Raw genomic sequence first — 24,993 nt, 5'->3', positions numbered from 1 at the left:
ATACTCTTTTAAGGAGATCTTTTAGTAGGAGTGGCTGCAGCAAAGGAAACCGGAAAGGGACAATGAATGCAGAGGAAAACCAGGAAAGTATGATACGCAGGATGCCTACAGATAAAATGATTATAAAAGAAGGTGTATATCAACTCTGTTGAAACAAAAGTCAAGAAAGGTGAGAGAAAAAGGTACAGGGAACTTGATAATGTACTGGTAACTGGTGATTTTGGCAAGAGAAGCTTCAGTGGAGAAGTGGGCTGACAACCACAGTGGAATGTACTGGGAAGTGAGTGGTGGGGACACTGCAAAAATACAACAAACAGAAGTGCAGTGGGAGCAGGGGAGGATGTGTGCTTACAGGAAGTTTGCCATTTATGGTGGGACCTGTTAGAGCAGGTGTCCTGTGGGAATAACCCATCACAGAGAAAGACGTTCATGACGCAGGCTGGAGGGCAAAAGTAAAGGAGTGCCTTCTTTAAGAAGGTGAGGGAGGTTAGGATCCAAAGCTCAAGAAGGATTTCCTTTAATAAAAAAAGAGACAAAAGTAGTATGACTTAGCATTTAAAAAAACAAAAATCTTTTAACAAAAATCTCTGTAGGAGGTTAAATTATCCCATTTTAGTAAACGGATTATATAAACGCTTATAAATAGTTTTCACCTTTTCTTCATGATTCAAAGCCACCATTATGAACACTGATTATTTACTATTTTGGCACAGTGATGAACTCTCATGATCTCAGAAATTTACGGGACAGGCAGGCATGACTTTCTGTCCTTGCCTTAAATGGCTATAGATTGCTTTGATTTTCCAGAGATTTTTCTTGTCCCCTCCCTCTACATGAAATCTGCTTTGCTGTGAGTAAGTCCAGAGTAAGTACTTCTACAGAACTACTAAGGCTGAACTAAGGTCATGAAAGGAAATCAAGTAATCAAATGTATTATTCAGTTAAAAGTCCATTAACTTTTATAGACAGCAGTAAGTTATTAAAAAGCTTTGGGATAAAGAAAGCTATACACCTTCATGACAAAAGTAAGTACATGAATCATACGGTGATCCTTTTCTGCCCACCAAGGATTCACTAAGTTTACACCTTTGAAAATCTGAATGCTATCAGATAAGTGAGAGAATTTAGCCGTCTCTACATTTAAGAAAATCATAAGAAAATACTCCACAAAGTAAAAACATATCCATCTGGAAAATTAAACTGAAAATCATTTTTCATTTAAAAAATATTTTAAAAACAGTTAAGGACAAGAGAATTCAGGTAATTCATTCATATGCAGAGTTAAATATATGAAAAATGTTCAACCCACTGGTAAAAACAGAAATATAAACTTTAAAGAGTTGATACCATTACTCATTCATTAAACACACAATTTTTAAGTAAATGATAATAGTTGGTATTATTTAGAGTATGAACTCTCACATACTATTTATAGCACTATACCATGTTTCTTGAAGGAAAATCAGACATTATACAATATACTCTTTTGAATTACACTTACAGAAATTTATTTTATGGAAATAATTGTGAATATGAACAAAGATACAGATGAATGTGGTTATAACAACAAAAAAAATTGAAATCTAAAGGCCCAACAATAAAAACAGATTAAAGAAAGCATGATATAGCAGAACAATGGAATTTGTTGCCATTCAGAAGGATATGAGAGAATATTTGACAATATGACAAAATGCTGTTTTTGTAAAAATAACATTTGTAATAATTTTATAATATGTACTAAATAGAAAAGCAGGTTACAAAAAGTATGCAGAATATCCTATTTTGTTAAAAAGTTACATATATATAAAAATTACATATATGAAAAGTAATATAACAAAATGATACGTGATTACTTACATTTCTAAATTTTCTATATGTTCTAATCTCTTAATAAGAAAAAAATTGGTTACCTATTTTTAAAACAGAGAGTGAGAACAGATAAGAGGTCTGGAAAACTTTTACCAGAAAGTGCAGATGCACACCTACTAATCCTTCTAGGCATAAATTAGGCAACACAGCACTTCTATCCCTTTAAGACATAATGCTCAAGCTTAGTCTAATACTAAAAATGGAATTTGGGTTGGGAATGGGAAAGGGGGACAGAATAAGAGGGTGTAAGAGGGATGTTCTGCTCAAATAAAAGTAGACCCTATGAAGAGACCCTGCACATGGAGCCAACGAGGCAGCCTTTGTCCTAGCTGTACTCTCAGTGGCAATTTCTTTTCAGGATTGGAGAGAAGATGGAGGGGTTTTCTTGTTTCTGTTTATTTTGATGAGTGTGTTTTTGTGTGTATGTGTTTGTGTTTTTAAGGGATTAAAACTCAATATTATAGCTTATCAAAGAAAAATAGTAAATGTGCCATGTTTTCAAATGGATAACGTTTTCCATCTGAGGAGCATACTTGCCTTTGGGTTGTTTGCATCAAATAGACCAGTTGAAAGTCCAATCAGCAAGGAATTCTGTTTTTTATTTCTTCGTGGTGAACCAGAGTGAGATCGAAGTGGAGAGGATTCTTCTGGTGAACAGAGGACTGACTGGACTTGAGAGGCTGCTTTCAAGTGTTTATGGAAAAATGGTTCTGGTTGCATAGATTCATCTACATCACACTCAGAGTGTGGAGAACCATCCACTCCAGGTTCTGTGGAATAAAGGAAAGATTACATGACAAGTCTATACAGTACTCAATGTGCTAAGTGATACTGGAAAAGTATACTATTTAACATGAATCATAGCAAAAAACTCCATGAAAAACAAAATCAAATATATATGTGACTTTATTACCTTATAAATAATCTTTAACCGGGTATGTTTTATTTTCAGAAAGGAGATTTAACTTGTTAAATTCTTCCATTATAACAGAAGTTCAAAAATGTGACACAAATGCAAGGACATGTGAAAAAGTACTGTTTAAACACTCAACAGCTCCAGGTTATCTTTGTTCCTATAGGTTAGATATTAAAAAATTGTACTTCTTATATTTTAATTAATACTATTAGAAATAAGACGACCACTTATTTAATGTCCTGAGATACTGGCTTAGCTTTGGCAAGCAACTCTTTTTGTTTTGAACATTCAGTAAGACAACTGACCAAAAAGTTACACTGCCCACATTGCCAAACAATACAGGCTTATAAATGCAGAGTCCAGCAGCCAATAAAAAGAATGAAATTCCGCCATTTGCAGCAACATGGACCTGGAGAAAATAATGCTTAGTGAAATAAGTCAGGCAGAGAAAGACAAATACTGTACGATATAACTTATATGTGGAATATAAAAAATAATACAAATGAAGCTATGTACAAAACAGAAACAAATTCACAGACATAGAAAACAACCTTGTGTTTACCGAAAGGGAGAGGGAGTGGGAAGGACAAATTAGGAGTATGGGGTTAACAGATACACACTACTGTGCATAAAATAGATAACCAACAAATATAGTACAGGGTACAATACCCAATATCTTGTAATAACCTATAATGGAATCTAATCTGCAAATTAAGAAAATGAATCACTATGCTGTGCGCCTGAAACTAACACAATATTGTAAATCGACTATACTTCAAAAAAAATAATAAAAAAATAAATGTGGAGTCCAGTGCTCTATGCCTATTATATTTTTTAGATAATTCAGATTAGTGGTTAGCAATGCTCTCTATTAATATATAGTCCAAATAGAACAGGTTAGTGCTAACGACCTTCCGGAAAGTAATCAGGCCAATACAGTGATGCTCACCTACATGAACTTCACCAAGGGGATCCATGCTCCTCGGGGCTCCATCTTCAGAAACTTCATTTTGCTGAATGGTGATCCTATCTTCCAACCTGCCACAAATAGAAACACCAGTTACGAAAACATGGTTTACTAGAAATAAAACACTCTCAAATACAAAAGTGTGGGAGAAACAAAAAGAGTGGAACACAAGTTCACTAGAGCCCTGTGATCCCTCTTCTGAATACTCTTCTCACTTACACACACACTGTCTCTCATAAGCACAATTCTACGTTTCAGCTGTTCAAACCTTCACCAGTCACACTTATTCACAACAACCAGGCTCAACATTCTCATCCCAGTGGTTCCCAAAGTGCAGCCCCTAGACGTCAGCAACACATGGAGACCTGTGTGAAATGCAAATTCTCAGGCCCTGCCCTAGTCCTGTGAGTCAGGAACTTTGGGGGATAAGGCTGAGACAGTTGTTTTAAAATGTTGCAATGTTTGAGAACCACTTCTGTAAGCAATCAAAATGCCCCTTAATATCAGAGAATAGAAAACAATGATGATATACACTATGAAATATTATACAGCTATTTAAAAAATGAAGTAGAGATCTGTATAACCAGATATGGAATGATAGTCAAGATATATTATTAAGTAAGCAATTTTCAGACCAATTTATATTAAATGGTGTTAGGATCTGAAAAAATGCTGGGTAGCACAGTAAAAGGAATAGAATAATATGCACAAAAACGTTTTAACCCTTAAAGGGAATGAACTGATTTATGTAAAGAAGGACTCACAATTTTTATCTCAATACATGCTGGGAACTAAATGGATGTATTCATTTTTTAACAAAAATGTAAAAACTAGAAAAATATATCGCAAAAGTTGCCAGTAATTTATTTCTGGGGTTTTCGTTTATAAGGCAGTTTTAATTTTGCTAGTACTTTTTAGTCCATTTCAAATTTAAATGATTTTTCAGTTTTAAATTTTGAGCAATTTTCTATTTTTATTTCTAAAAGTTTTTCTTTATTTTTAATCATACAAGTAATACATTTCTTCATTTGAAATGTAATGTTCCTTGGTTTCTCAAAAAGTGAAACATAAAATTACCATATGCTGTGGCAATTCCACTCTTAAATATATATACTCAAAAGAACTGAATACAGGTGTGCAAACGTAGAATTGTACACCATGTTCATAGCAGTACTTTTCAAAAGAACCAAAAGGCAGAAGTAACTTTGGAAATGACCCACCATCATCTGCTGAATGTCGTCAACTGCTCAATGGATAAACATATAGGGTATATTCATATAACGGAATATTATCCAGCTATAAAAAGGAATGAAGAACTGATACATACTAAAACACAGATAAGCTTTGCAAACAGTATGATAAGTAAAAGAAGCCAGATGCAAAAAGCCACACACTGTACGGTTCCACAGGAAATGTCAAATCCAGAATAGGCAAATCCACAGAGATAGAAGCAGATCAGTGGTGCCAGGGGCTGGGGGAGGGGAACATGGGGAGTGGCTGCTTATGGGCACAGGCGTTCCTTTGGGGTTGAGAGAATGTTCTGGAACCATATAGTGGCAAATTGTATACTTTAAAATGATTAAAATGATAAATTTTACCTTAATTAAAAAAAAGTGATTCTTTTAGGAGTCCCCTAACCACTCAATTCCCAGTTGCCTTTACTGTTATCAGTTTTGTGTACATCTTACCATACTTTTCCCTTAAATTTACATACATGTATATTCACTTAAGGATATATAATAATTTTAATAGGATTATCATAGCATTACTCATATATATGGAAATGTTTTTTATTCAATATAATTTTATTCTGTTAATCATTCAATATTTTGACATATTTCCACATTAATACATAGAGCTCCATTTTATTTCAGTGCTGCATACCCACTATGCAGTATATTGAGAACAGTATTTTAGGTACTTCCATATTAATGATTATTTAGACTATTTCAAATGATTTCCTATGACTCTCTTGCAATAAACATGCTTGTACAGCTTTGCATCCATGTCCAAGTCCAGCCCACCTCTTGTTTTCACAGATAAAGTTGCACTGGAGCAGCCATGCTCACCTGTTTATGTGTTACCTATGGCTGCTTTTGCAGAACAAAGGCAGAATTGAACAACTGCATCACAGACCATATGGTCTACACGGCCAAAAAAGTTTACAATCTGGCCCTTTACAGAAAACATTTGACAATCCTTGTTACAAGCACAGCAAAGGAAGGAACTTCCAATTACTTTTTAAGAAGGAAGATAAAAAGAACACCAAAATACAACAGTGATTTCCCATGACGAAAGGGAACTACAGATGACTGTCCAGAGTACTAATGCAAAAATCCTAAAATGAAGCATTAGCAAACAGAAGTACATTAAAATAGTAGCACATCATGGCCAAGTAGAGTTTACTAAGGTATGCAGGATAGTTCAATATTAGGTAACCTATTAATATAATTCATTATACCAATAGATAAAGGAAAACAATTATATGAATGATTCTATATGAATGGTTCCAATGGTTCCATAATTATCAAAATCCATAGATACCGAAAGGTCATTTGACAAAATACACTCCTGACTTTTTTAGCCAGTAAAATACGAGTAAATACTGCTCTGAGCTAGAAATTATAGTCATGCCTAATGAGGGTTAACATTAGAATCATTTCACTGAAATTAAGAACAAGACAAAGATAGCCCTATTTCCAATATTTAACACTGTATAAAAGGTATACTAAGCAATGCAACTGGAGAGAAAGAAACGAGTGTTAAAAAATACTGGAAAGGGCTTCCCTGGTGGCGCAGTAGTTCAAAGTCTGCCTGCCGATGCAGGGGACACGGGTTCGTGCCCCGGTCTGGGAAGATCCCACATGCTGCGGAACGGCTGGGCCCGTGAGCCATGGCCGCTGAACCTGCGCGTCCGGAGCCTGTGCTCCGCAACGGGAGAGGCCATGACAGTGAGAGGCCTGCGTACCGCAAAACAAACAAACAAACAAAAAAACTGGAAAGACATAAAGCCATCATTATTTTCATATGATATGACTGTATATCTGAAAAATACAAAAGATTCAACTGAAAATCATGAACGATAGTAGATACCAGTAAGATGGTGGGGTACAAAATCAATATAAAGAAATCCACAGCTTTCATATATACAACCTTCTAGTTACAAGATCTCACAGAGGAATAGGCACCATTTACAACACCAAACAAAAGATAATAAAGCTAGGAATAAGCTTACCCATAAAAGCACAAAGCCTAGATAAAGAAAACTCCCAAGTTGATCATAAAACAAGGCCTATTCTGTTCTTCTTGGACAGGAAGAACACACACAGCATGTTCATGTCCCTGCATTAATTAATGATAGCGTCCCGATAAAATATAAACTGATTTTTTTTATGTGAGGGAAGGTGGGCTAAATTTAATAAATTCTAAATTCAGATGAAAAGTTATACAGGCAAGAAGAGCGATGAAAGTGAATAAGCCTTACATGATCTTAAAATATCTTTTACATTTTAATTAAAACAGTGTGTACCAGCACACTGAACAAAGATCAATGGAACAGGAAAATAAAGTATATGCATGAACCCAAATAATTAAGAAAATTCAGTACATATTAAAAGTGGCATTTTAAATCTGTGCAGGAAAGGTGGGCTCTTTAATAAATGGAGTTACGACAACTGTGTAGCCATCTGGAAGAAAAACCGAGTCCATGGACACCAGGATAAATTCCAAATAGATCAAAGAGGTAAATGTAAGAAGTGCCTACATGAAATTACCAGAAGAAAAGACTGAAATACTCTTTCAAAACCTTAGAGAAAACCAAGTTTCTCTGAATAATTATCAAAATCCAGGTAAACATGACAACGTAAAAACAAGCAACCAAAAAACTTCTGCATGGCAAAAAAATAAAACGTAAGTGACCAACAGTGAAAAAATAGTTACAATTCACAAAATAACCAAGGCAAATATTTAAGGAGTTCTTAAATTTATCAAAGACCAACCAAATTTTAAAAATGGGTCAAAGATGTAAACAGGGAATTCACAGAAAAGGAAATACAAATGCGACTTAAACATCTGAAAAGATGTGCTCAACTCTACTAATAAAAAGAGATAAACTAAGACCCCAAACTGAGATACTACTTTTTACCTATCAGATTGGCAAAAATCAAAAACTTTGGTAATAAAAGCTTGGAAAGGCTGTGGGGAAAACAGGAGGTTTCATACATTCTTTCTGAGTGCATAAACTAGTACAATCCCTGGGGAGAATAATAATTGCATTTATAAAATCATACTTCTTTGTCTCTATCCTCCAGATACACAGTAGTCCCCCCTTACCCACAGGGGGATATAGTTCAGGACCCCCAGTGGATGCCTGAAACATGGACAGAACCAAACTATGTTTTCCGTTCATGCCTTTTACCCACAAATTTAATTCCTTTTCATCTTAACTAAGCACCTATCACACCCTGTAGGTGTAACTTTTTTTTTTTTTTTTTCCCCGGTACGCGGGCCTCTCACTGTTGTGGCCTCTCCCGTTGCAGAGCACAGGCTCCGGACGCGCAGGCTCAGCGGCCATGGCTCACGGGCCCAGCCGCTCCGCGGCACGTGGGATCCTCCCGGACCGGGGCACAAACCCGTATCTCCTGCATCGGCAGGCGGACTCCCAACCACTGCGCCACCAGGGAAGCCCTGTAGGTGTAACTTTTGCAGTTTGAGGTTCGACAGCAAAACTAGCACAGATTTCCTTTTCCATCTTCACAACTTCATAGAAGTTTCATTCTTAACATAGACCTTAGCAACCTCAGGTATACGATTTTTTTCTTTCTGTTAGGTTGAGAACTTTCACCTTTCACTTAAAGGAAGCATCTTGTGGCTTCTCTTTGGCACATCCGAACTGCTAGCATCACTACTCTTGTGCTTTCGGGCTGTTATTAAGCAAAATAACGGTCACATGAACACGAGCACTGGGACACCCAGACAGCAGATCTAATAACCTAGACGGCTACTAAGTGACTGACACGCAGGTAGCACACACATGTGGACAGGCTGATGGACAGGCTGAATGAAGGGATGGTTCACATCCTGCACAGGAAACATGGGGACAGCAGGATATGTCACACCACTCAGAACAGCACACAATTTAAAACTTATGAATGTGTATTTCTGGAGTTTTCCATTTCATATTTTCAGACTGTGGTTGATGGCAGGTAACTGAAACCATGAAGAGCGAAACCCTGTTGAATAAGGGGGGATGACTGTACTTATATACATGTAAAATACCCTTATTATTTAGGTTATCCACTATAGCATCATTTGTAGTATCAACTACTGTAGGAGACTAATCAGAGTTATAGTATATTCATACAATGGACTACTACATAGCCATGAAATAACAAAAAAAGAGGAAGCTCTCTGTGTGTTAGTATGAAAAAATTCCCAGGTTACTGACTAAAATAAAAAATGTGTACATTATACTAACAACTGTATTTAAAAGCGAGGGAGACTGTATATTCACTTCTGCTTCTGTTTATGTTAATATTCATTACTATTAAACATGTCTGGAAAGAGGAGAGAGTGGGAATTTGCTGGATGGAGATAGAAGTGGGAAAGAGACTTTTCATTGTTTATCTTTATACACTTGCGGATTTCTGAACCACATGAATGTAATATCTATTCCCAAATTAAACTTTTTTTTTTTTTTTTTTTTCAGTACGCGGGCCTCTCACTGCTGTGGCCTCTCCCGTTGCGGAGCACAGGCTCCAGACGCGCAGGGGCAGCGGCCATGGCTCACGGGCCCAGCCGCTCCGCGGCATGTGGGATCTTCCTGGACCGGGACACGAACCCGTGTCCCCTGCATCGGCAGGCGGACTCTCAACCACTGCGCCACCAGGGAAGCCCTAAACTATTTTTATAAGGTATTATAATACGATTTAATATAATATTGGGTTATTACACTATTTCTTTAAAAGGTATTACAAAAAGGGACCAGGTTTTGAAATGTAAGAAAGAGGTAACGTACTCAGCCTCCTTTGCTTCTTTAATCTCACTAACCCACACGTCGAGTACAGGGCATTGCAAGCCACCGTCCCCGTCTGCTCTACTTGGCTCCTGTAGAAATTCTGCTTCCAAGTCATCAGGCTCTGCACGGCGAAACATAACAAGAAAGAGGTCTCAAAGCAAAATCCATTTAGAGAAAATGGAATAAACCTCCTATAAATTATCATACCTAGTTTTAGGCTAAAGTATTAATAGTAATTACAATGAAAAATTTAATATTTTATCTATAGATCTTTAATCTTACTGTGTTAACTCTCTAGTTGTTTCTGAAATAACAGACTTTTCCTTGTGCATTTTCACTGCAATAAAAATACCCCAAAGAAATACAGTACACTGTATTTTGATTATTATAAAAAATTTTCTCTTCATTAAAATTTCAGTAATATGTAAATTGCTTTCTTGAAGGTATAAAAACTAGTTTAAAGAACAACACTATCTGTGGTTAGAAATATGGAAGGGGAGAAGATATTATTGATTAGTTACTGATGGGAAAGTTCAATCATCAAAAAAAACAAACAAAAAAACACCAAACACCCCATTACCTGGACTTTTACAATGATATTGAGAACATAATTGGAGTGCACTAAATCTATTTCCCTAGACTCTCAGACAATTAACAACCAGGGTACTACCTCTGTTTTCTGGCAGTGGCTCATTTTTCAACTGGGTGATAGCTCCTAGAAGTAAATAGTAATGAGAAATGGTTTCTGTCTTCATTTGTTAACTTTTCTTTTTCTTCTCCAGTTCTTATTTCAGCCACCATGACCACCGCTTTTTTTCCTCAAATCCAGATACTCTTTCCTTCTGTATTTTAAAAGTTTCCAATCAGCTGTCCAGTTTAGAAAGATGATTGGTACTGTACCAATCTTTAAAGTTCTTATCTTTCACTCAAATGATTTTTTGGTCATGCATACGAGGTAAGCAATTGGGGGAGGGGGATCCTTAAAATTTTTTTTAAATGAGTATTTGTTCTCTAACACCTTAAGCCCTATCAATATGACTCATTCTACAAACTAGATTTGTCAATGTACTGCCCATAAAGTCGAAAGTATTTACTATGTGACTCTCTTAGAAGAAGTTGCCAACTCTTGTATTAGGCTATACAGCCTCTGTTATATGCCTAACAGGGTTTTTCTTTGTTTCTTTTTAAGAAAAGGCGTAAGGTACATGTTAACTATGATTCTAATGAATAAGACTATTTACGTAACTATTAAATTACTATGGTGAATTAAAGACAACCACACATGAAGCAAGGTGTCCAGCGTTCCTCTCATCTAGAAGGGACTCTTTTGCCCCTCTCCTTGAGTTTGCCCTGTCAGTGAGATCGCCTGGACCAGCTGAGTACAGCTGGCGTCTTGTAAGCCAGTTCCACGTCCAGCCTTGAAGAGAACTGGCAGCTTCCACCTTGGAATCTGGAAGCCTAAGCCACAATGAAAGAACTTTAACGATCCTGCAAAGACCACATGGCAAGGCCCTGACACTAAGCTAAGGGGCGGGACGCAGTGGAACAGGCCCAGCCAAGCGCTGCCGAGATGCCACAAGTGGGAGTGACACCATCTCCCACCCTCCAAGGAGGTGCAGCTGACAGCTCAACACCACTGAGCGATGCCAGCTGATGCCACAAGGAGGAGGAGAACCTTCCCAATTCCTTATGCACAAAAGTGTGAGATAAAACAGTTCTTTTAAGTCACTAAGTTCGGGGAGCAATCTGCTTTGTAGCCCTAGATAAGTAACACAGAATTTCATATCTGAAGGTGGGGTGCTGCCATGACAAAGCTTCTACAAGAACAAGCGGCTTCTACAAGTACAAGCAGCTTCCACCTGGGGATCTGGAAGCCCTGTGAGACGTCAGACCACCCTGCTGGAAAGAGTGCATAGAAAGGCCTGGAGACTGCATGAAGCGGAAGGGGCGAGCCGGGCCCAGCCTCTGAGCTGTACCTGTCAGGACACCAGCTAAGCCCTCTCGGACCCATGAGACCAGATGATCACAGAGACAAGAGCACATGGATTAGAAAAGCACATGGCTGAGCCAGACATTGACTCAATTCCCAACACACAAAATCAGGAGACAGAGTAAAATGGCTGTTCTTTTAACACGAGGTTTTGGGGTGATTTGCTATGTGGCGATAAAAAAAAAAAGACCAGTTACTAGAAAAAAGAGTGAACTTAATTTGAGATGAATCACCCAAACATATATACATATTTTGAAGATCTGTTTATAAAGAAGACATTAAAGTCTTATTAAATCAAATCAATCTCATTTTGCTCCATTAAAACATACCATCCAAATTTCCTTCTGGTTTCAATGCCGTCTGTGGAGATGGCTCACTAAAGTTTGGACTGTCTGTCTCAACAGAAGAATCAACAGTAGCTGATGGATTCATTTCAGGTGAAATACATTTTATTTTTTCTTCTCCAGTAATTAAGGGTTTGCACTCCTCCCCTTGAGGAGAAATCTCTGAAACAACAAAAAGATGAAAAATCATGCTACATTCTCAAAGTGACTTGAATTTTGTCTGTAACAGCACTTAGAACAAAGTTCATTATTACAGCAGGTAATTACTGGGTAAGTTCTGTAATGTACTAGAAATTAATAAATGATTAAGGCACATGATAGGCACACAATTCAAACTGGAAAGGCATTTTTGTTATGAAGACATTGTTTTTCAGGCTTTTCAGATTAGTTAGAAAAATGTTTGCCTTTACTTAAAATCACAGCTCTCATTAAATTTAAAAGTGAGATAGTACTAAAACTCACTTGACAAGTATTCTGGACTTAGACATTTCAGCATTAAAGCAAGTTAGGGGTTTCCCTGGTGGCGCAGTGGTTGAGAGTCCGCCTGCCGATGCAGGGGACACGGGTTCATGCCCCGGTCCGGGAAGATCCCACATGCCACGGAGTGGCTGGGCCCGTGAGCCATGGCCGCTGAGCCTGCGCGTCCGGAGCCTGTGCTCCGCAACAGGAGAGGCCACAGCGGTGAGAGGCCCGTGTACCGCAAAAAAAAACCCCACAAAAAAACAAACAAACAAAAAAAAATAAGCAAGTTAGTACACATCAGTGCACTAACTTTTTTGAAAGTCTGACACCTAGGTTAATAGCTAATTTAGCGTGTCTGGGTGGTGGTCTCCACATGAGCACCCAGTGATACCGCTGCTCTAGTACCTAGTTCTCTACAGCAATATATATTACCCTCTAAGCTCTGTGCCTCATCTGTAATCACTGATGACAAGCATGACTATGAAGCATGACCAAACTGTACAATTGAAAAGGATATTTTTCTAAAACTATGGTGAAATACACATGTGATATGGTTGACCCGCATGACTTTTCTATTTGCTGGGATTGGGTCTGCATTATGCCCATGGATAGAGATGTTAATGATTATGAATTATAAAAATCCCTTAAAATAAAAAAATTTTAAATCAAAAACTTCCCATGGGATAGAGACATATTTCAGTGTCAAGCATAAAGATTCTTAAATATACGGAATTAGATTACATCATTCATATGTGTGTGATGTTGTAATAATACTCTCAAATTAATAAAAAGATTTCAATTTCTACCATTGTTGTATGAATGTAATTTTATTTTTTAATAACCACACTCATGTATGGTTTTGATTATCCCAGTTGAGTTATTGTGTATGTATGCATAGGAATGTTTTGTTCAAACATATTTTTGAATTTTCAATAATCATAAATCAAATCTTACCTTTATGTATAAAACCCTTTATATAATATAAAATATATAATATTATACATAACATTCAGAATACAATTATTTTGGCATGTTCGTTTGTATTTTTAATGTCCCAGTTGCAGTAATTATTTGAAACACTGAAACTTGGTAATAGTCAATAAAGCTAAAAAAACCAAGTGGTAAAACAAATAAACAAATAAACAAAAATAAATTTCTAAGGTGGCTAACATACATTTCTAAGGTGGCTTACTTGCCTTTTCCTTTAGATGAAACTTTTACATATATATATAAATGTCAGAATGATATATTTATGTCCAAATGATATTTTTAAAATTATGAACTAAGTGTTTTTGTGTTTCTGGTAATTGCTCAGAGACTTCCCATACTTTAAACTGACACCAGGAGAGGATGGATTCAGCTCAGAAAGATGACTGCAGTTACCTGGAAGATGCCCAGGGCAGTCCCGTCCATTCCCTGGAGAAGCTCCTTTCCAGCTCACTACTGGGAGCCCCCCTAACACCCATTCTGTCTTAGCTAATCTGCTGGACTTCTGTCTGCACCAATAAGCCTTCCTGTATCTATCTGGGCTGGTCAGTACATGTCCATGATGTTTTCTTCTCCCTCCCTCGGTCACTCCAATGCTCACATCTTGGAGATCCTGTCATTCAGTACAGCTCCTCAAAAAGTTCACTGTTAAATACCCCACCTTCTAATTCCCAACATCCTGTGTTTCCACTCACCTCCCTCTACTACCCCAACTCTAAAGAATGTTACCCGACCAGGACCTAAAATGCACTGATCCTACCATGGCTTCTCTCCCCATCGTCCCCATTAAAATCCATCTACAGCCCATCATTAAAAACATTCTCTTCCATACATCCTCAACTCACGGTATTCACGGCAAAACCCCAACTCCACATCAATTCCATCTTCTGCCTGTCGTGTCTGAACACATGTGGCTGGAACAGTTGGAGAAAAACACAGAGCCTTGCTGCCTGGTCCCAACTTCAATTCATCATCACTGAAGTCAGGTGGGGCCTTGGTGTTGCCCATGTCCTTCTATAACACTGGGCTAGCAGGCACTGCCTGGTTCAGTTAACTCCTTAGGAAAAACAGTTGTGTACAGGTGCTTGTGAGCTGCTTTACTTCTTACTTCTTCCTGGTCAATGAGAACAGAACTACAGTGCTGCCCATGTTCTGGAACATCTTCCCTTCACCAAGCCTCATCGACAATGTGACAGTGGCAGAGGTCACATCTGTGCTCTGCTCATTCAGTCTAAGTGTTCTGCTATAAAATAGTGTCTATTAAAACCAGGAACAAGGATGCCAGATAGCGCTATGATTACTGAAGATTGCTCTGGAGGGTCTAACAATGCAGTGAGAAGGAAAGGGAATAATCAAATAAATACTGGACAAAAAACCCTATTTCTTATTACTGATGAGATAATCTGCACATTTATAAGATTTACGATGTCAAAAAAAACCTTAATAGATTTAATGAAATAATTCAGTAAGGAGTCTGGCTATAAAATTTTACATAGCTGGGTAACAGAAAGAATAGCTTTATTTTAACGAGAAATAACAACCTAGGGAAATGGAAAAAATACATCATCTATATTATAATAAAGACAAAAATATACCCATTGTATAAAAATAAATTTACCAAAAAAGGTTTTAGAACTTAAACGAACAAAACAAAATGTTACTGAAAAACACAGAACAAGACTGGTGCAAAAAGAAAGACATATTTAAATTCTTGAAATAAAAAAAATTCCAAAAATCATGGGGACTTCCCTGGTGGTCCAGTGGTTAAGACTCCGCCTTCCAATGCAGGCGGTGTGGGTTCGATCCCTGGTCGGGGATTCCACATGCCGCGGGGTGCAGCCAAAAATTTAAAGAAAAAAAATTCCAAAAATCAATATACAAATGTAATACAATTCTAATCATAAAACTCAATTAGATAAAGTGAACTTAAAATTCCTTTGAAATAACAATTGTCTAAAAACAACCAAGGACGGGACTTCCCTGGTGGCACAGTGGTTAAGAGTCCACCTGCCAATGCAGGGGATGTGGGTTCGAGCCCTGGTCCGGGAAGATCCCACATGCTGCAGAGCAACTAAGTCCGTGCGCCACAACTACTGAGTCTGCGCTCTAGAGCCCGCGAGCCACATCTACTGAGCCCGCATGCTACAACTACTGAAGCCCATGCACCTAGAGCCCATGCTCCACAGCAAGAGAAGCCACCACAATGAGAAGCCCGCACACTGCAATGAACAGTAGCCCATGCTCGCCGCAGCTAGAGAAAGCCTGCGCACAGCAACAAAGACCCAACACAGCCAAAATTAAATAAATAAATAACTTAATTATTTTAAAAAATACTACTATAAAAAAAGTAAAATAAAAACAACCAAGGAAAATATTTTAGAATTCCAACTAGGTTAAAGATTATATACGTACATGCATGCAAATGTGTACACATGCCTGTTATCTATCTATCTAATCCAAAGATTTGCCAAATTTTTCACCCAATAAAGGAAATTCAGAAGATATAAATAAAAGATATACTTGCATGGAAATTTTAAAAAAAGAAAAAAAAAACTCTGTATGGCCAAAAATAGCATAAAAATAAGTGAAATAGCAGAGGGTGGAAAAAAACTGTGATGATATACTAGATAAAGGTTATTTATACCAGATTAAAAATTCACAAGAAAAAAAATTGGAAATGTAATATAAAAAAGGCAAAGAATATACACACAATTTACAGAGAAGCAAAGCAAAATGGCCAAAAGACTGTGACATGATGAAATTCACTCACAATCAGAAAATCACAAATGGAATCTTAACTTGTAAGACTGGTAACAATGAAAAAAAAGTGATAATATTGACAAGTCCTGCTTAATATTTGAAAATCAATCAATATTATTTGTTACATTAATATAATCAAGGAGAAAAATCATACAATCATCTTAATTAAGTCAGAAAAAGGGTGAGATAAAATTTAATTGACTTTTTAAAATAAGACTAGAAGGGAATTCATTAATCTGAAAATGGGTATTTTCAAAAAAGACTTGAGTTAACATGATACACTTACTCCCTTGAATCAAGAACATGACCCTTCTATTCAACATTCTACTAAATGGCATTTTTTGAAGAGGAGTTGTTAATTTTATTATAGTCCAATTTATTCAGTCCTTTGGTTTACAGTTTGCATTTCTAAGGACAAGTTTAAAAGGACAAGCCACTAAAAGACAAAATATATTTAGAACACATGTAACTAACAAAAGGCTTCTATCCAGAATATACAAAGAACTCCTGAAAACCAAAGGGAAAACAACATAATGGAAAAATAGGCAAGACATTTGAATAGGCACTTCAAAAAAGAGCATATGCATCTTAGTAAGAAATTTTTGGATATGACACCAAAGCACAAACAAAAACAAAACAGTGGGTCTACATGAGTAAAAGCTTGTGCACAGCAAAGGAAAAAATCAACAAAATAAAGAGGTAACCTACGGAATGGGAGAAAATATTTGCAAATTATATACCTGATAACAGATTAACACCTAAAATATTTAAGTAACTCAAACAACTCAAAAGCAAAAAGATGGACAAATTAAATATTTTTTGCCATTATTAATTAATGACAGCAATTTAAAAATCGGCAAAGGAACTCAATAGACATTTCTCAAAAGAAGACATATAAATGGCTAACAGATATATGAAAAGGTGGCTTATATCACTAATAATCAGGGAAATGCAAATCAAAACCACAGTGAGAGATCATCTCACTCTTGTTAATACAGCTATTATCAAAAAGAGAAGAGATGACAAATACTGATGAGAATGTGGAGAAAAGGAAACCCTTGTGCACTGTTAGTGGGAATGTAAATTGGTGCAGCCACTATGGGGAACAGTACTGAGGTTCTTCAAAAAACTCAAAATAGAACTACCATATGATCCAGCAATTCCACTTCTGAGTATTTATCCAAAGGAAATTAAATCAGTATCTTGACGAGGTATCTGTACTCCTATGTTGACTGCAGCATTATTCACAGTAGCCAAAACATGGAAACAACCTAAGTGTCAATGAGTGAATAAAGAAATTGTGGTATATATATATATTTATATATATACACACACACACACACACAGTGGAATATTACTCAGCCTTAAGCATGAAGGAAATCCTTGGAAGATACTATTCTAAGTGAAATAAGTCAGACACAAAAAGACAAACACTGCATGATGTTACTTATGACTGGAATCTAAAAAAGTCGAACTCAGAAACAGACAGTAGAATGGTGGTTGCCAGGGGCTGGGAGGTGGGAAAAATGCAGAGATGTTGGCAAAGGGTACAAACCTTCAGTCATAAGATGCATAAACTTCTAGAGATCGAATACACAGCATGGTTAATTACCGTTGCCAATAATGTATAGTCCACTTGAAATTTGGTAAGAAAGTAAATCTTAAGTGTTCGCATCACACACACAAAATGCTAACTATGTGAGGTGATGGGCGTGTTCATTGGTTTGATCGTGGTGATCATTACACGAGGTATACTTATGACAAAACACCATTTTGTAAACCTTACATATATATAATTTTTAAAATTTGTCAATAATAACTCAATAAAGCTGGAAAAAGAATTAAAAGCCATATGAACGGCTATTTTACTCTGGATACAACCTATTCCCACGGCCACACCCAGCTGCAAAAGGAAGCTGGGAAATGATGACTCTGCCTAGGCAGTCATGTGCCAACCCAAATCCAAAGTGGGCGTGGGGGCATGGGGAGATGCTAGTACTAATAAAGAAGGAGGGAAGATTGGACACCGCAGGACAGCAGCGATTTCTAACACACACACACACACACACACACACACACACACACACACACACACACACACACACACACACAAACCCCTTGTCCCATAGATGCCAGTAAAATGGGGGAATATATCAAGAAAAAAGAAGCCATGGACTCCAGACAATAAGAGATCTAACATCAGGTTAGGGGAGAGGCCAGGATGACATCTTTCCAGCAGGTCAAAGGAAAAACTCGTCTGGTTTGGAGCAGGTCAGAGGCGATTCCAAAGAAATGGTTCGAAGATTAGACCCATATAATACCTAATGTATATGGACGATCTGAGAAGAGATAAACATATCTAGGGAAGAGTCTGGCAACAAACTAGAAATAAGTTTGTGAAAAACAAAGCAATTATTCACTAAAGGGAAAATAAAATATTGTGCAAGAAAGAAAAGTAGTCATGGTACAATTACCACAGCTTTGATTAGACTATACATGGTCAAGGTAATACCAACACTGTACAATGATTTCACTAAAATTACAAGTATATTTGGAGGATCTGGGGATAGGAAGTACAGTTGTAGATGGTGAGATCAGGGGGAAAAAAAACAGATGGAGGAAAGGCAGCTAAATTCTTATCTTCCAAAGTAGGAAGTTCACAGATAATGTCTAAAACTAAGATAATAATAAACACTTTTAAAAATCAAGAAGTAATAGTATAGGTATATGATTTATAATTATGTTGATAAATAAGAAAACAAATAGTTAAAAGAACTGTACGTGGCTGACTTTGGGAAGCAGAAAATAAGGTGATGAGTGAGGTCTAAGAACTGCAGTTTTTCGTAAAAGACTTCCAGAGCTACTTGGCATTTTTAATTATGTATACAGATTACTTTTATAACAAGAGAACTAGATTTTTAAATAAAAACAAAATTTATGTGATTAACAGGAACATAATCTCTAGGTAGCAAGGTTCTAGGTAATTTCAATTTTCTACAGCACAGTTTTTGGTATTTTCTAATGTTTTACAATGAAAATATACTATTATAGTCAAGGGAAAAAAAAGTTAGTTTAAAAAAATGTAGGGACTTGTTTTCCTGGCCATGACAATGTAACTCATATTGGATTAATTGCTCACTGAAAATAAATATAAATGATGAACAACAACAAAAAATATTGAAAAAACTATTTGGAAGCACTGGCGAGTAAGTGATGCAGGCAGGGCGCACTGGGCCACGACTGACAGCAGCAAACACTAGGATGAGCTCCACTCCATCCCAGCTTCCCTGCGTGCACTTCCTAAGTCCAGCACAGGCAGAAGGCAACTCTTACTGGGATAATAAGTGTGCGGCTACAAAGTGACCCAGAACGCAAAGAAAAAAAATCACCAATAAGTTCCCTTCAGCACAACAAAAAAATCCCCTCTATTTTCGGCTAACTCCTAAACTATGCATTCATTCACAAGCAACACTCTGGGAAAACCAGCACAAATCAGCAGCCAGGAGGGTGACGTGCTGGGCAAAGATGAGCATCTGGATGGTGCTGGGAGGGAGAGTAGAGATCGGGTCCCAGGAATGCGGAGGGCATGGTGAACAAACACCATCAGCACTGAGAGGAGGTCTCAGGCAGATCAAGGCGTAGGAACAAGAGCTACCACCTGGAAACAAACAGGCCACAACTAACTTCAACAGTATCAAGGTAATCTCCTGGCATTATTTAGTTTTAAGAAGAAAACTTAATCTTCTTTGAAGAAAGATAACATTACCCAGAGGCTATTAAATTTTTCCTTCACAATGTCTGGCATCCAATCAAATACTGTAAAACTCAGGTACAAAAATTCTAACCTGCACTGTGGTTTTGTATAGCCCACAAGTTATGAAAAACTTTTACATTTTTAAGGGCTGTAGAAAATTTTTAAAAGAAGAAGAATATGTATATATGGGCTCACAAACCCTAGAATATTTACAATCTAACAATTTATAGAAAAAGTTCATTGCTCTATGATATAAAGCGTGGTTTATAACAAAGAAACAGGAAAAAATGACTGAAAACCAAGAAAAAGAGACAACAGAAATAGAACAGATCTAGCTAACAACAGAAACAGATCTAGATGACTCAGTTATGAGATTTCTCAAGGAGGAACCTTAAAATAAGTGATTAATATGGTCAAGAAAATAGAGATGGGCCAAATGGACAAATCCATAAATACTTTCAACAGAAAACTGTAATCTATAAAAAATATGAAATGGACATCCTAGAACTGAAAAACACAGTATCATATTAGGAACCCACTGGATTTGTTTAACAGGTTAGAGAGACCAGAAGACAGAATCAGTGAAATGCTAAAGGGTTCAACAGATTTAAACAGACTGAAGCAAAAAGGAGAAAATGTAAAAAAGCAGAACAGCACTTCCCTGGTGGCGCAGTGGTTGAGAGTCCGCCTGCTGATGCTGGGGACACGGGTTCCTGCTCCAGTCCGGGAAGATCCCACATGCCGCGGAGCGGCTGGGCCCGTGAGCCATGGCCGCTGAGCCTGTGCGTCCGGAGCCTGTGCTCCGCAACGGGAGAGGCCACAACAGTGAGAGGCCCGCGTACCACAAAAAAAAAAAAAAAAAAAAAAAAGAAAGAAACAAAGAACAGATGGGACAAATAAAAAACATATAGGGGGCTTCCCTGGTGGCGCAGTGGTTGAGAGTCCGCCTGCCGATGCAGGGGACACGAGTTCGTGCCCCAGTCCGGGAGGATCCCACATGCCGCGGAGCGGCTGGTCCCGTGAGCCATGGCCGCTGAGCCTGCGCGTCCGGAGCCTGTGCTCCGCAACGGGAGAGGCCACAGCGGTGAGAGGCCTGCATACCGCAAAAAAACAAACAAAAAAAACCATATAGGGACAAATATATACACAGGCTAAGTCAAAGCAAATCAGTAATTACATTATATGTAAATAAATTAAACTCTCTGAAAAAAAGACAAAGACTGTGGGGCTAGATTTCAGAGAAGAGACACATTTAAACATAAAAAGTCAGAGAAAATGAAAGAAAAGGCCACAGAAAAAGATATACTAAGGAAACATTAACCAAAAGAATGCTTGCTGGTGTAGCTCTATAATAGGACCTAAGGCAGCCTTTAAAGGAAGTAATGTTACTAGAGATAAAAATGGACATGTCATAACAATAAATGGTCAGGGCAGCAGGAAGATGCACAAACTGACCAATGCAATGATCTAAATACTTTAAGGCAACAACTTAAGTTGCTATGCACTAAATAACTTAGCTTCAAAGCATAAATATCAAAAATTGATAGACTTAAAAGGAGAAAATGAAAAAATCCACACATACACATGGAGATATTAATGCTCTTCACTCAGTACCTGATACAACAAGCAGACAAATAATCAGTTAAAAATACAGGAGATTTAAACATCATGATTAAACAACACAGAATATATTGGGTGGGCCAAAAGGTTCGTTCATTTTTTTCCCATAAGATGGCTCTAGTAGCACTTAGTTGTCTTTAACTTCATTCGAAACAATTTTGTTAGATTGCATGTGACAGCTGTCACATCAGCGTGCATTTTAAAAAAAGGACCTACATCGACAGATGAATGGATAGAGAAGATGTGGCACATATATACAATGGAATATTACTCAGCCATGAAAAGAAACAAAATTGAGTTATTTGTAGTGAGGTGGAGGGACCTAGAGTCTGTCATACAGAGTAAAGTAAGTCAGAAAGAGAAAAACAAATACCGTATGCTAACACATATATATGGAATCTAAAAAAAAAAAAAAAAGAAAAAGAACCTAGGGGCAGGACAGGAATAAAGACGCAGATGTAGAGAGTGGACTTGAGGACACGGGGAGGGGGAAGGGTAAGCTGGGACGAAGTGAGAGAGTGGCATGGACATATATACACTACCAAATGTAAAATAGATAGCTAGTGGGAAGCAGCTGCATAGCATAGGGAGATCAGCTCAGTGCTTTGTGTCCACCTAGAGGGGTGGGATAGGGAGGATGGGAGAGAGGCTCATGAGGGAGGGGATATGGGGATATATGTATACATATAGCTGATTTACTTTGTTATACAGCAGAAACGAACACAACATTGTAAAGCAATTATACTCCAATAAAGACGTTAAAAAAATTCAACTCCACAAGCATTACTCAAGCAAAAAAGTAAATAAATAAAATAAAAAATAAAAATAGACTTAACAAATTGGTGAATTTTTGTGTAGCAATTTTAATATTCAAGATGGAAGGAAAAAAAGCAACATTTTCAGCATGTTAGGCTTTATTATTTCAAGAAAGGTAAAAACTCAACTGAAATGCAAAAAAAGATTTGTGCAGTGTATGGAGAAGGTGCTGTGACTGATCGAATGTGTCAAAAGTGGTTTGAGAAGTTTTGTCCTGGAGATTTCTCGCTGGACCATGCTCCACGGTCGGGTAGCCCAGTTGAAGTTGACAGCGATCAAATCCAGACATTAACTGAGAACAATCAACGTTATACCATGTGGGAGATAGCAGACATACTCAAAATATACAAATCAAGCACTGAAAATCATTTGCACCAGCTTGGTTATGTGAACTGCTTTGATGTTTGGGTTCCATGTAAGTTAAGCTAAAAAAAGCCTTCTTGACCATACTTCCGCATGTGATTCTCTACTTAAACGTAATGAAAATGTTCCATTTTTTAAAACAAATTGTGACGGGCAATGACAAGTGGATACTGTATAATAATGTGGAACAGAAGAGATCGTGGGGCAAGTGAAATGAACCACCACCAACCACACCAAAGGCTGGTCTTCATCCAAAGAAGTTGATGTTGTGTATACGGTGGGATTGGAAGGGAGTCCTCTATTATGAGATCCTTCCAGAAAACCAAATGAATAATTCCAACAAGTACTGCTCCCAATTAGACCAACTGAAAGCAGCACTCAACAAAAAGCGCCCAGAATTCATCAACAGAAAACGCACAATCTTCCATCAGGATAAGGCAAGACCGCATGTTTCTCTGATGACCAGGCAAAAACTGTACAGCCTGGCTGGGAAGTTCTGATTCACCTGCCATATTCACCAGGCACTGCACCTTCGGATTTCCATTTATTTCGGTCTTTACAGAATTCTCATAATGAAAAAAATTTCAATTCCCTGGAAAACTGTAAAAGGCACCTGGAACAGTCCTTTGCTCAAACAGATAAAAAGTTTGGGGAACATGGAATTATGAAGTTGCCTGAAAAACGGCAGAAGGTAATGGAACAAAAGGGTGAATAGGTTGTTCAATAAAACTCTTGGCGAAAATGAAAAATGTGTCTTTCATTTTTATGTACAAACCAAAGGCAATTTTTGGCCAACCCAATACATACATAAATACAGTAACTGTGAAATACATATTCCTTGCAAATGCATATGAAACATTTACAAAATAGACCATAAGTTGGGCAAGAAAGCAAGTACCAAACATTTCAAAGGACTGAAATCATGTACACTATGATGTTCTGTAACCACAACACAGGCTACAAAGCAACAACAGAAAGATGACTAGAAAAACCCCCAAATGTTAGGAAATTAAATGCAAAACACTTGCAAATGGTCCACCGACACAAAAGAAATCACAACATAAATTAAGTTTATGATTTAAATCTTCCCACAGAGAAAACACCAAGTCCAGATGGCTTCACAGGTGAATTCTTCCAAATACTTAAGGAAAAAATAATACTAATCTTTCACAAAGTTTTCCAGAATACAGTCAAAATGGGAATGTTTCTGTCAATAATAAATGCTGCCTGCCATATCGATAAACAAAGTAAGCCATCACATTACAGCTGCCCCAAAGGTGAGCCCTGAGGAGACTCAGGATAGAAACAGGATACTCCCCCCATCAAAAAGTCACTGCTGCAGCCACTCCCCATCCCCCTCCGCCCCCCTCCCCAATGGTGCACCCTGAGGGGACTCAGCATGAGAAAACACAGGATTCTGGCCCCACACAGCTGAGGTGCATATCTAAAGGAAAATATCAAAAATAATTATTTCAGTGAGCCCAGACTCTTGCATCCTCCCATACATAGAAGAGTGCTTATTAATTCCTTAACTTGAGATGTCTGGTTTTCTCGAATTAACAGCAATCTTTTGAAGTTCTGACTACCTGGTGTTTGTTGCAAAAACCCCTATATATCCTAGTTCCTCCATTACCTCTTTGGAGCAGCCCCTCGGAGCTGTCTGAGATGCTGTGTCCTGGGTTTAAGTCCTCAGTTTGGTTCACCAAATAAAACATAATTCTCAACTTTTCGGTTTTTTTTTTTTTTTTTTTTTCAGTCGACATTTCCCACCTTGTTTCATAAGTCAGGAAAACCTTAATTCCAAACCACTATAAGCACTTTACAAAAAAGGAAAATTATAGGCAAACTTCCCTCATGAATTATTTTCTTGGGTAGAGAGTATAGGTGTTACATGTTAAGAAGGGAAGAATAGTCAAATTCAACAAAAAGTTTTAGAGAACATCCTCCATGGCTTAAATATTTAAAGCCATATACATATGTATATGTATAACTGATTCACTTTGTTACAAAGCAGAAACTAGCACACCATTGTAAAGCAATTATACTCCAATAAAGATGTAAAAAAAAAAAAATATATATATATATATATATATATATATATATTTAAAGCCAAATAGAGAAATTCTGGC

General features: G+C 37.4%; 1 protein-coding gene across 3 annotated transcripts in view; it reads right to left on the bottom strand.

The window, feature by feature from the left end:
• NEK1 (NIMA related kinase 1) overlaps positions 1 to 24,993 on the bottom strand; it is a 231,692-nt gene that overhangs the window by 26,426 nt on the left and 180,273 nt on the right. For all 3 annotated transcript variants that reach the window (XM_060015311.1, XM_060015312.1, XM_060015309.2), the window contains 4 exons: positions 12,088 to 12,264; positions 9,769 to 9,889; positions 3,735 to 3,823; positions 2,407 to 2,639 (listed from right to left, as the gene is read on the bottom strand). In XM_060015311.1, the coding sequence (XP_059871294.1) occupies positions 2,407 to 2,639; positions 3,735 to 3,823; positions 9,769 to 9,889; positions 12,088 to 12,264 (620 nt within the window). The remainder of the gene's footprint in view (positions 1 to 2,406; positions 2,640 to 3,734; positions 3,824 to 9,768; positions 9,890 to 12,087; positions 12,265 to 24,993) is intronic.

Source organism: Delphinus delphis, chromosome 6, assembly GCF_949987515.2.
Source record: "Delphinus delphis chromosome 6, mDelDel1.2, whole genome shotgun sequence".
In the NCBI taxonomy this organism is placed as follows: domain Eukaryota; kingdom Metazoa; phylum Chordata; class Mammalia; order Artiodactyla; family Delphinidae; genus Delphinus; species Delphinus delphis.
This window is presented reverse-complemented; position numbering and strand designations above follow the sequence as displayed.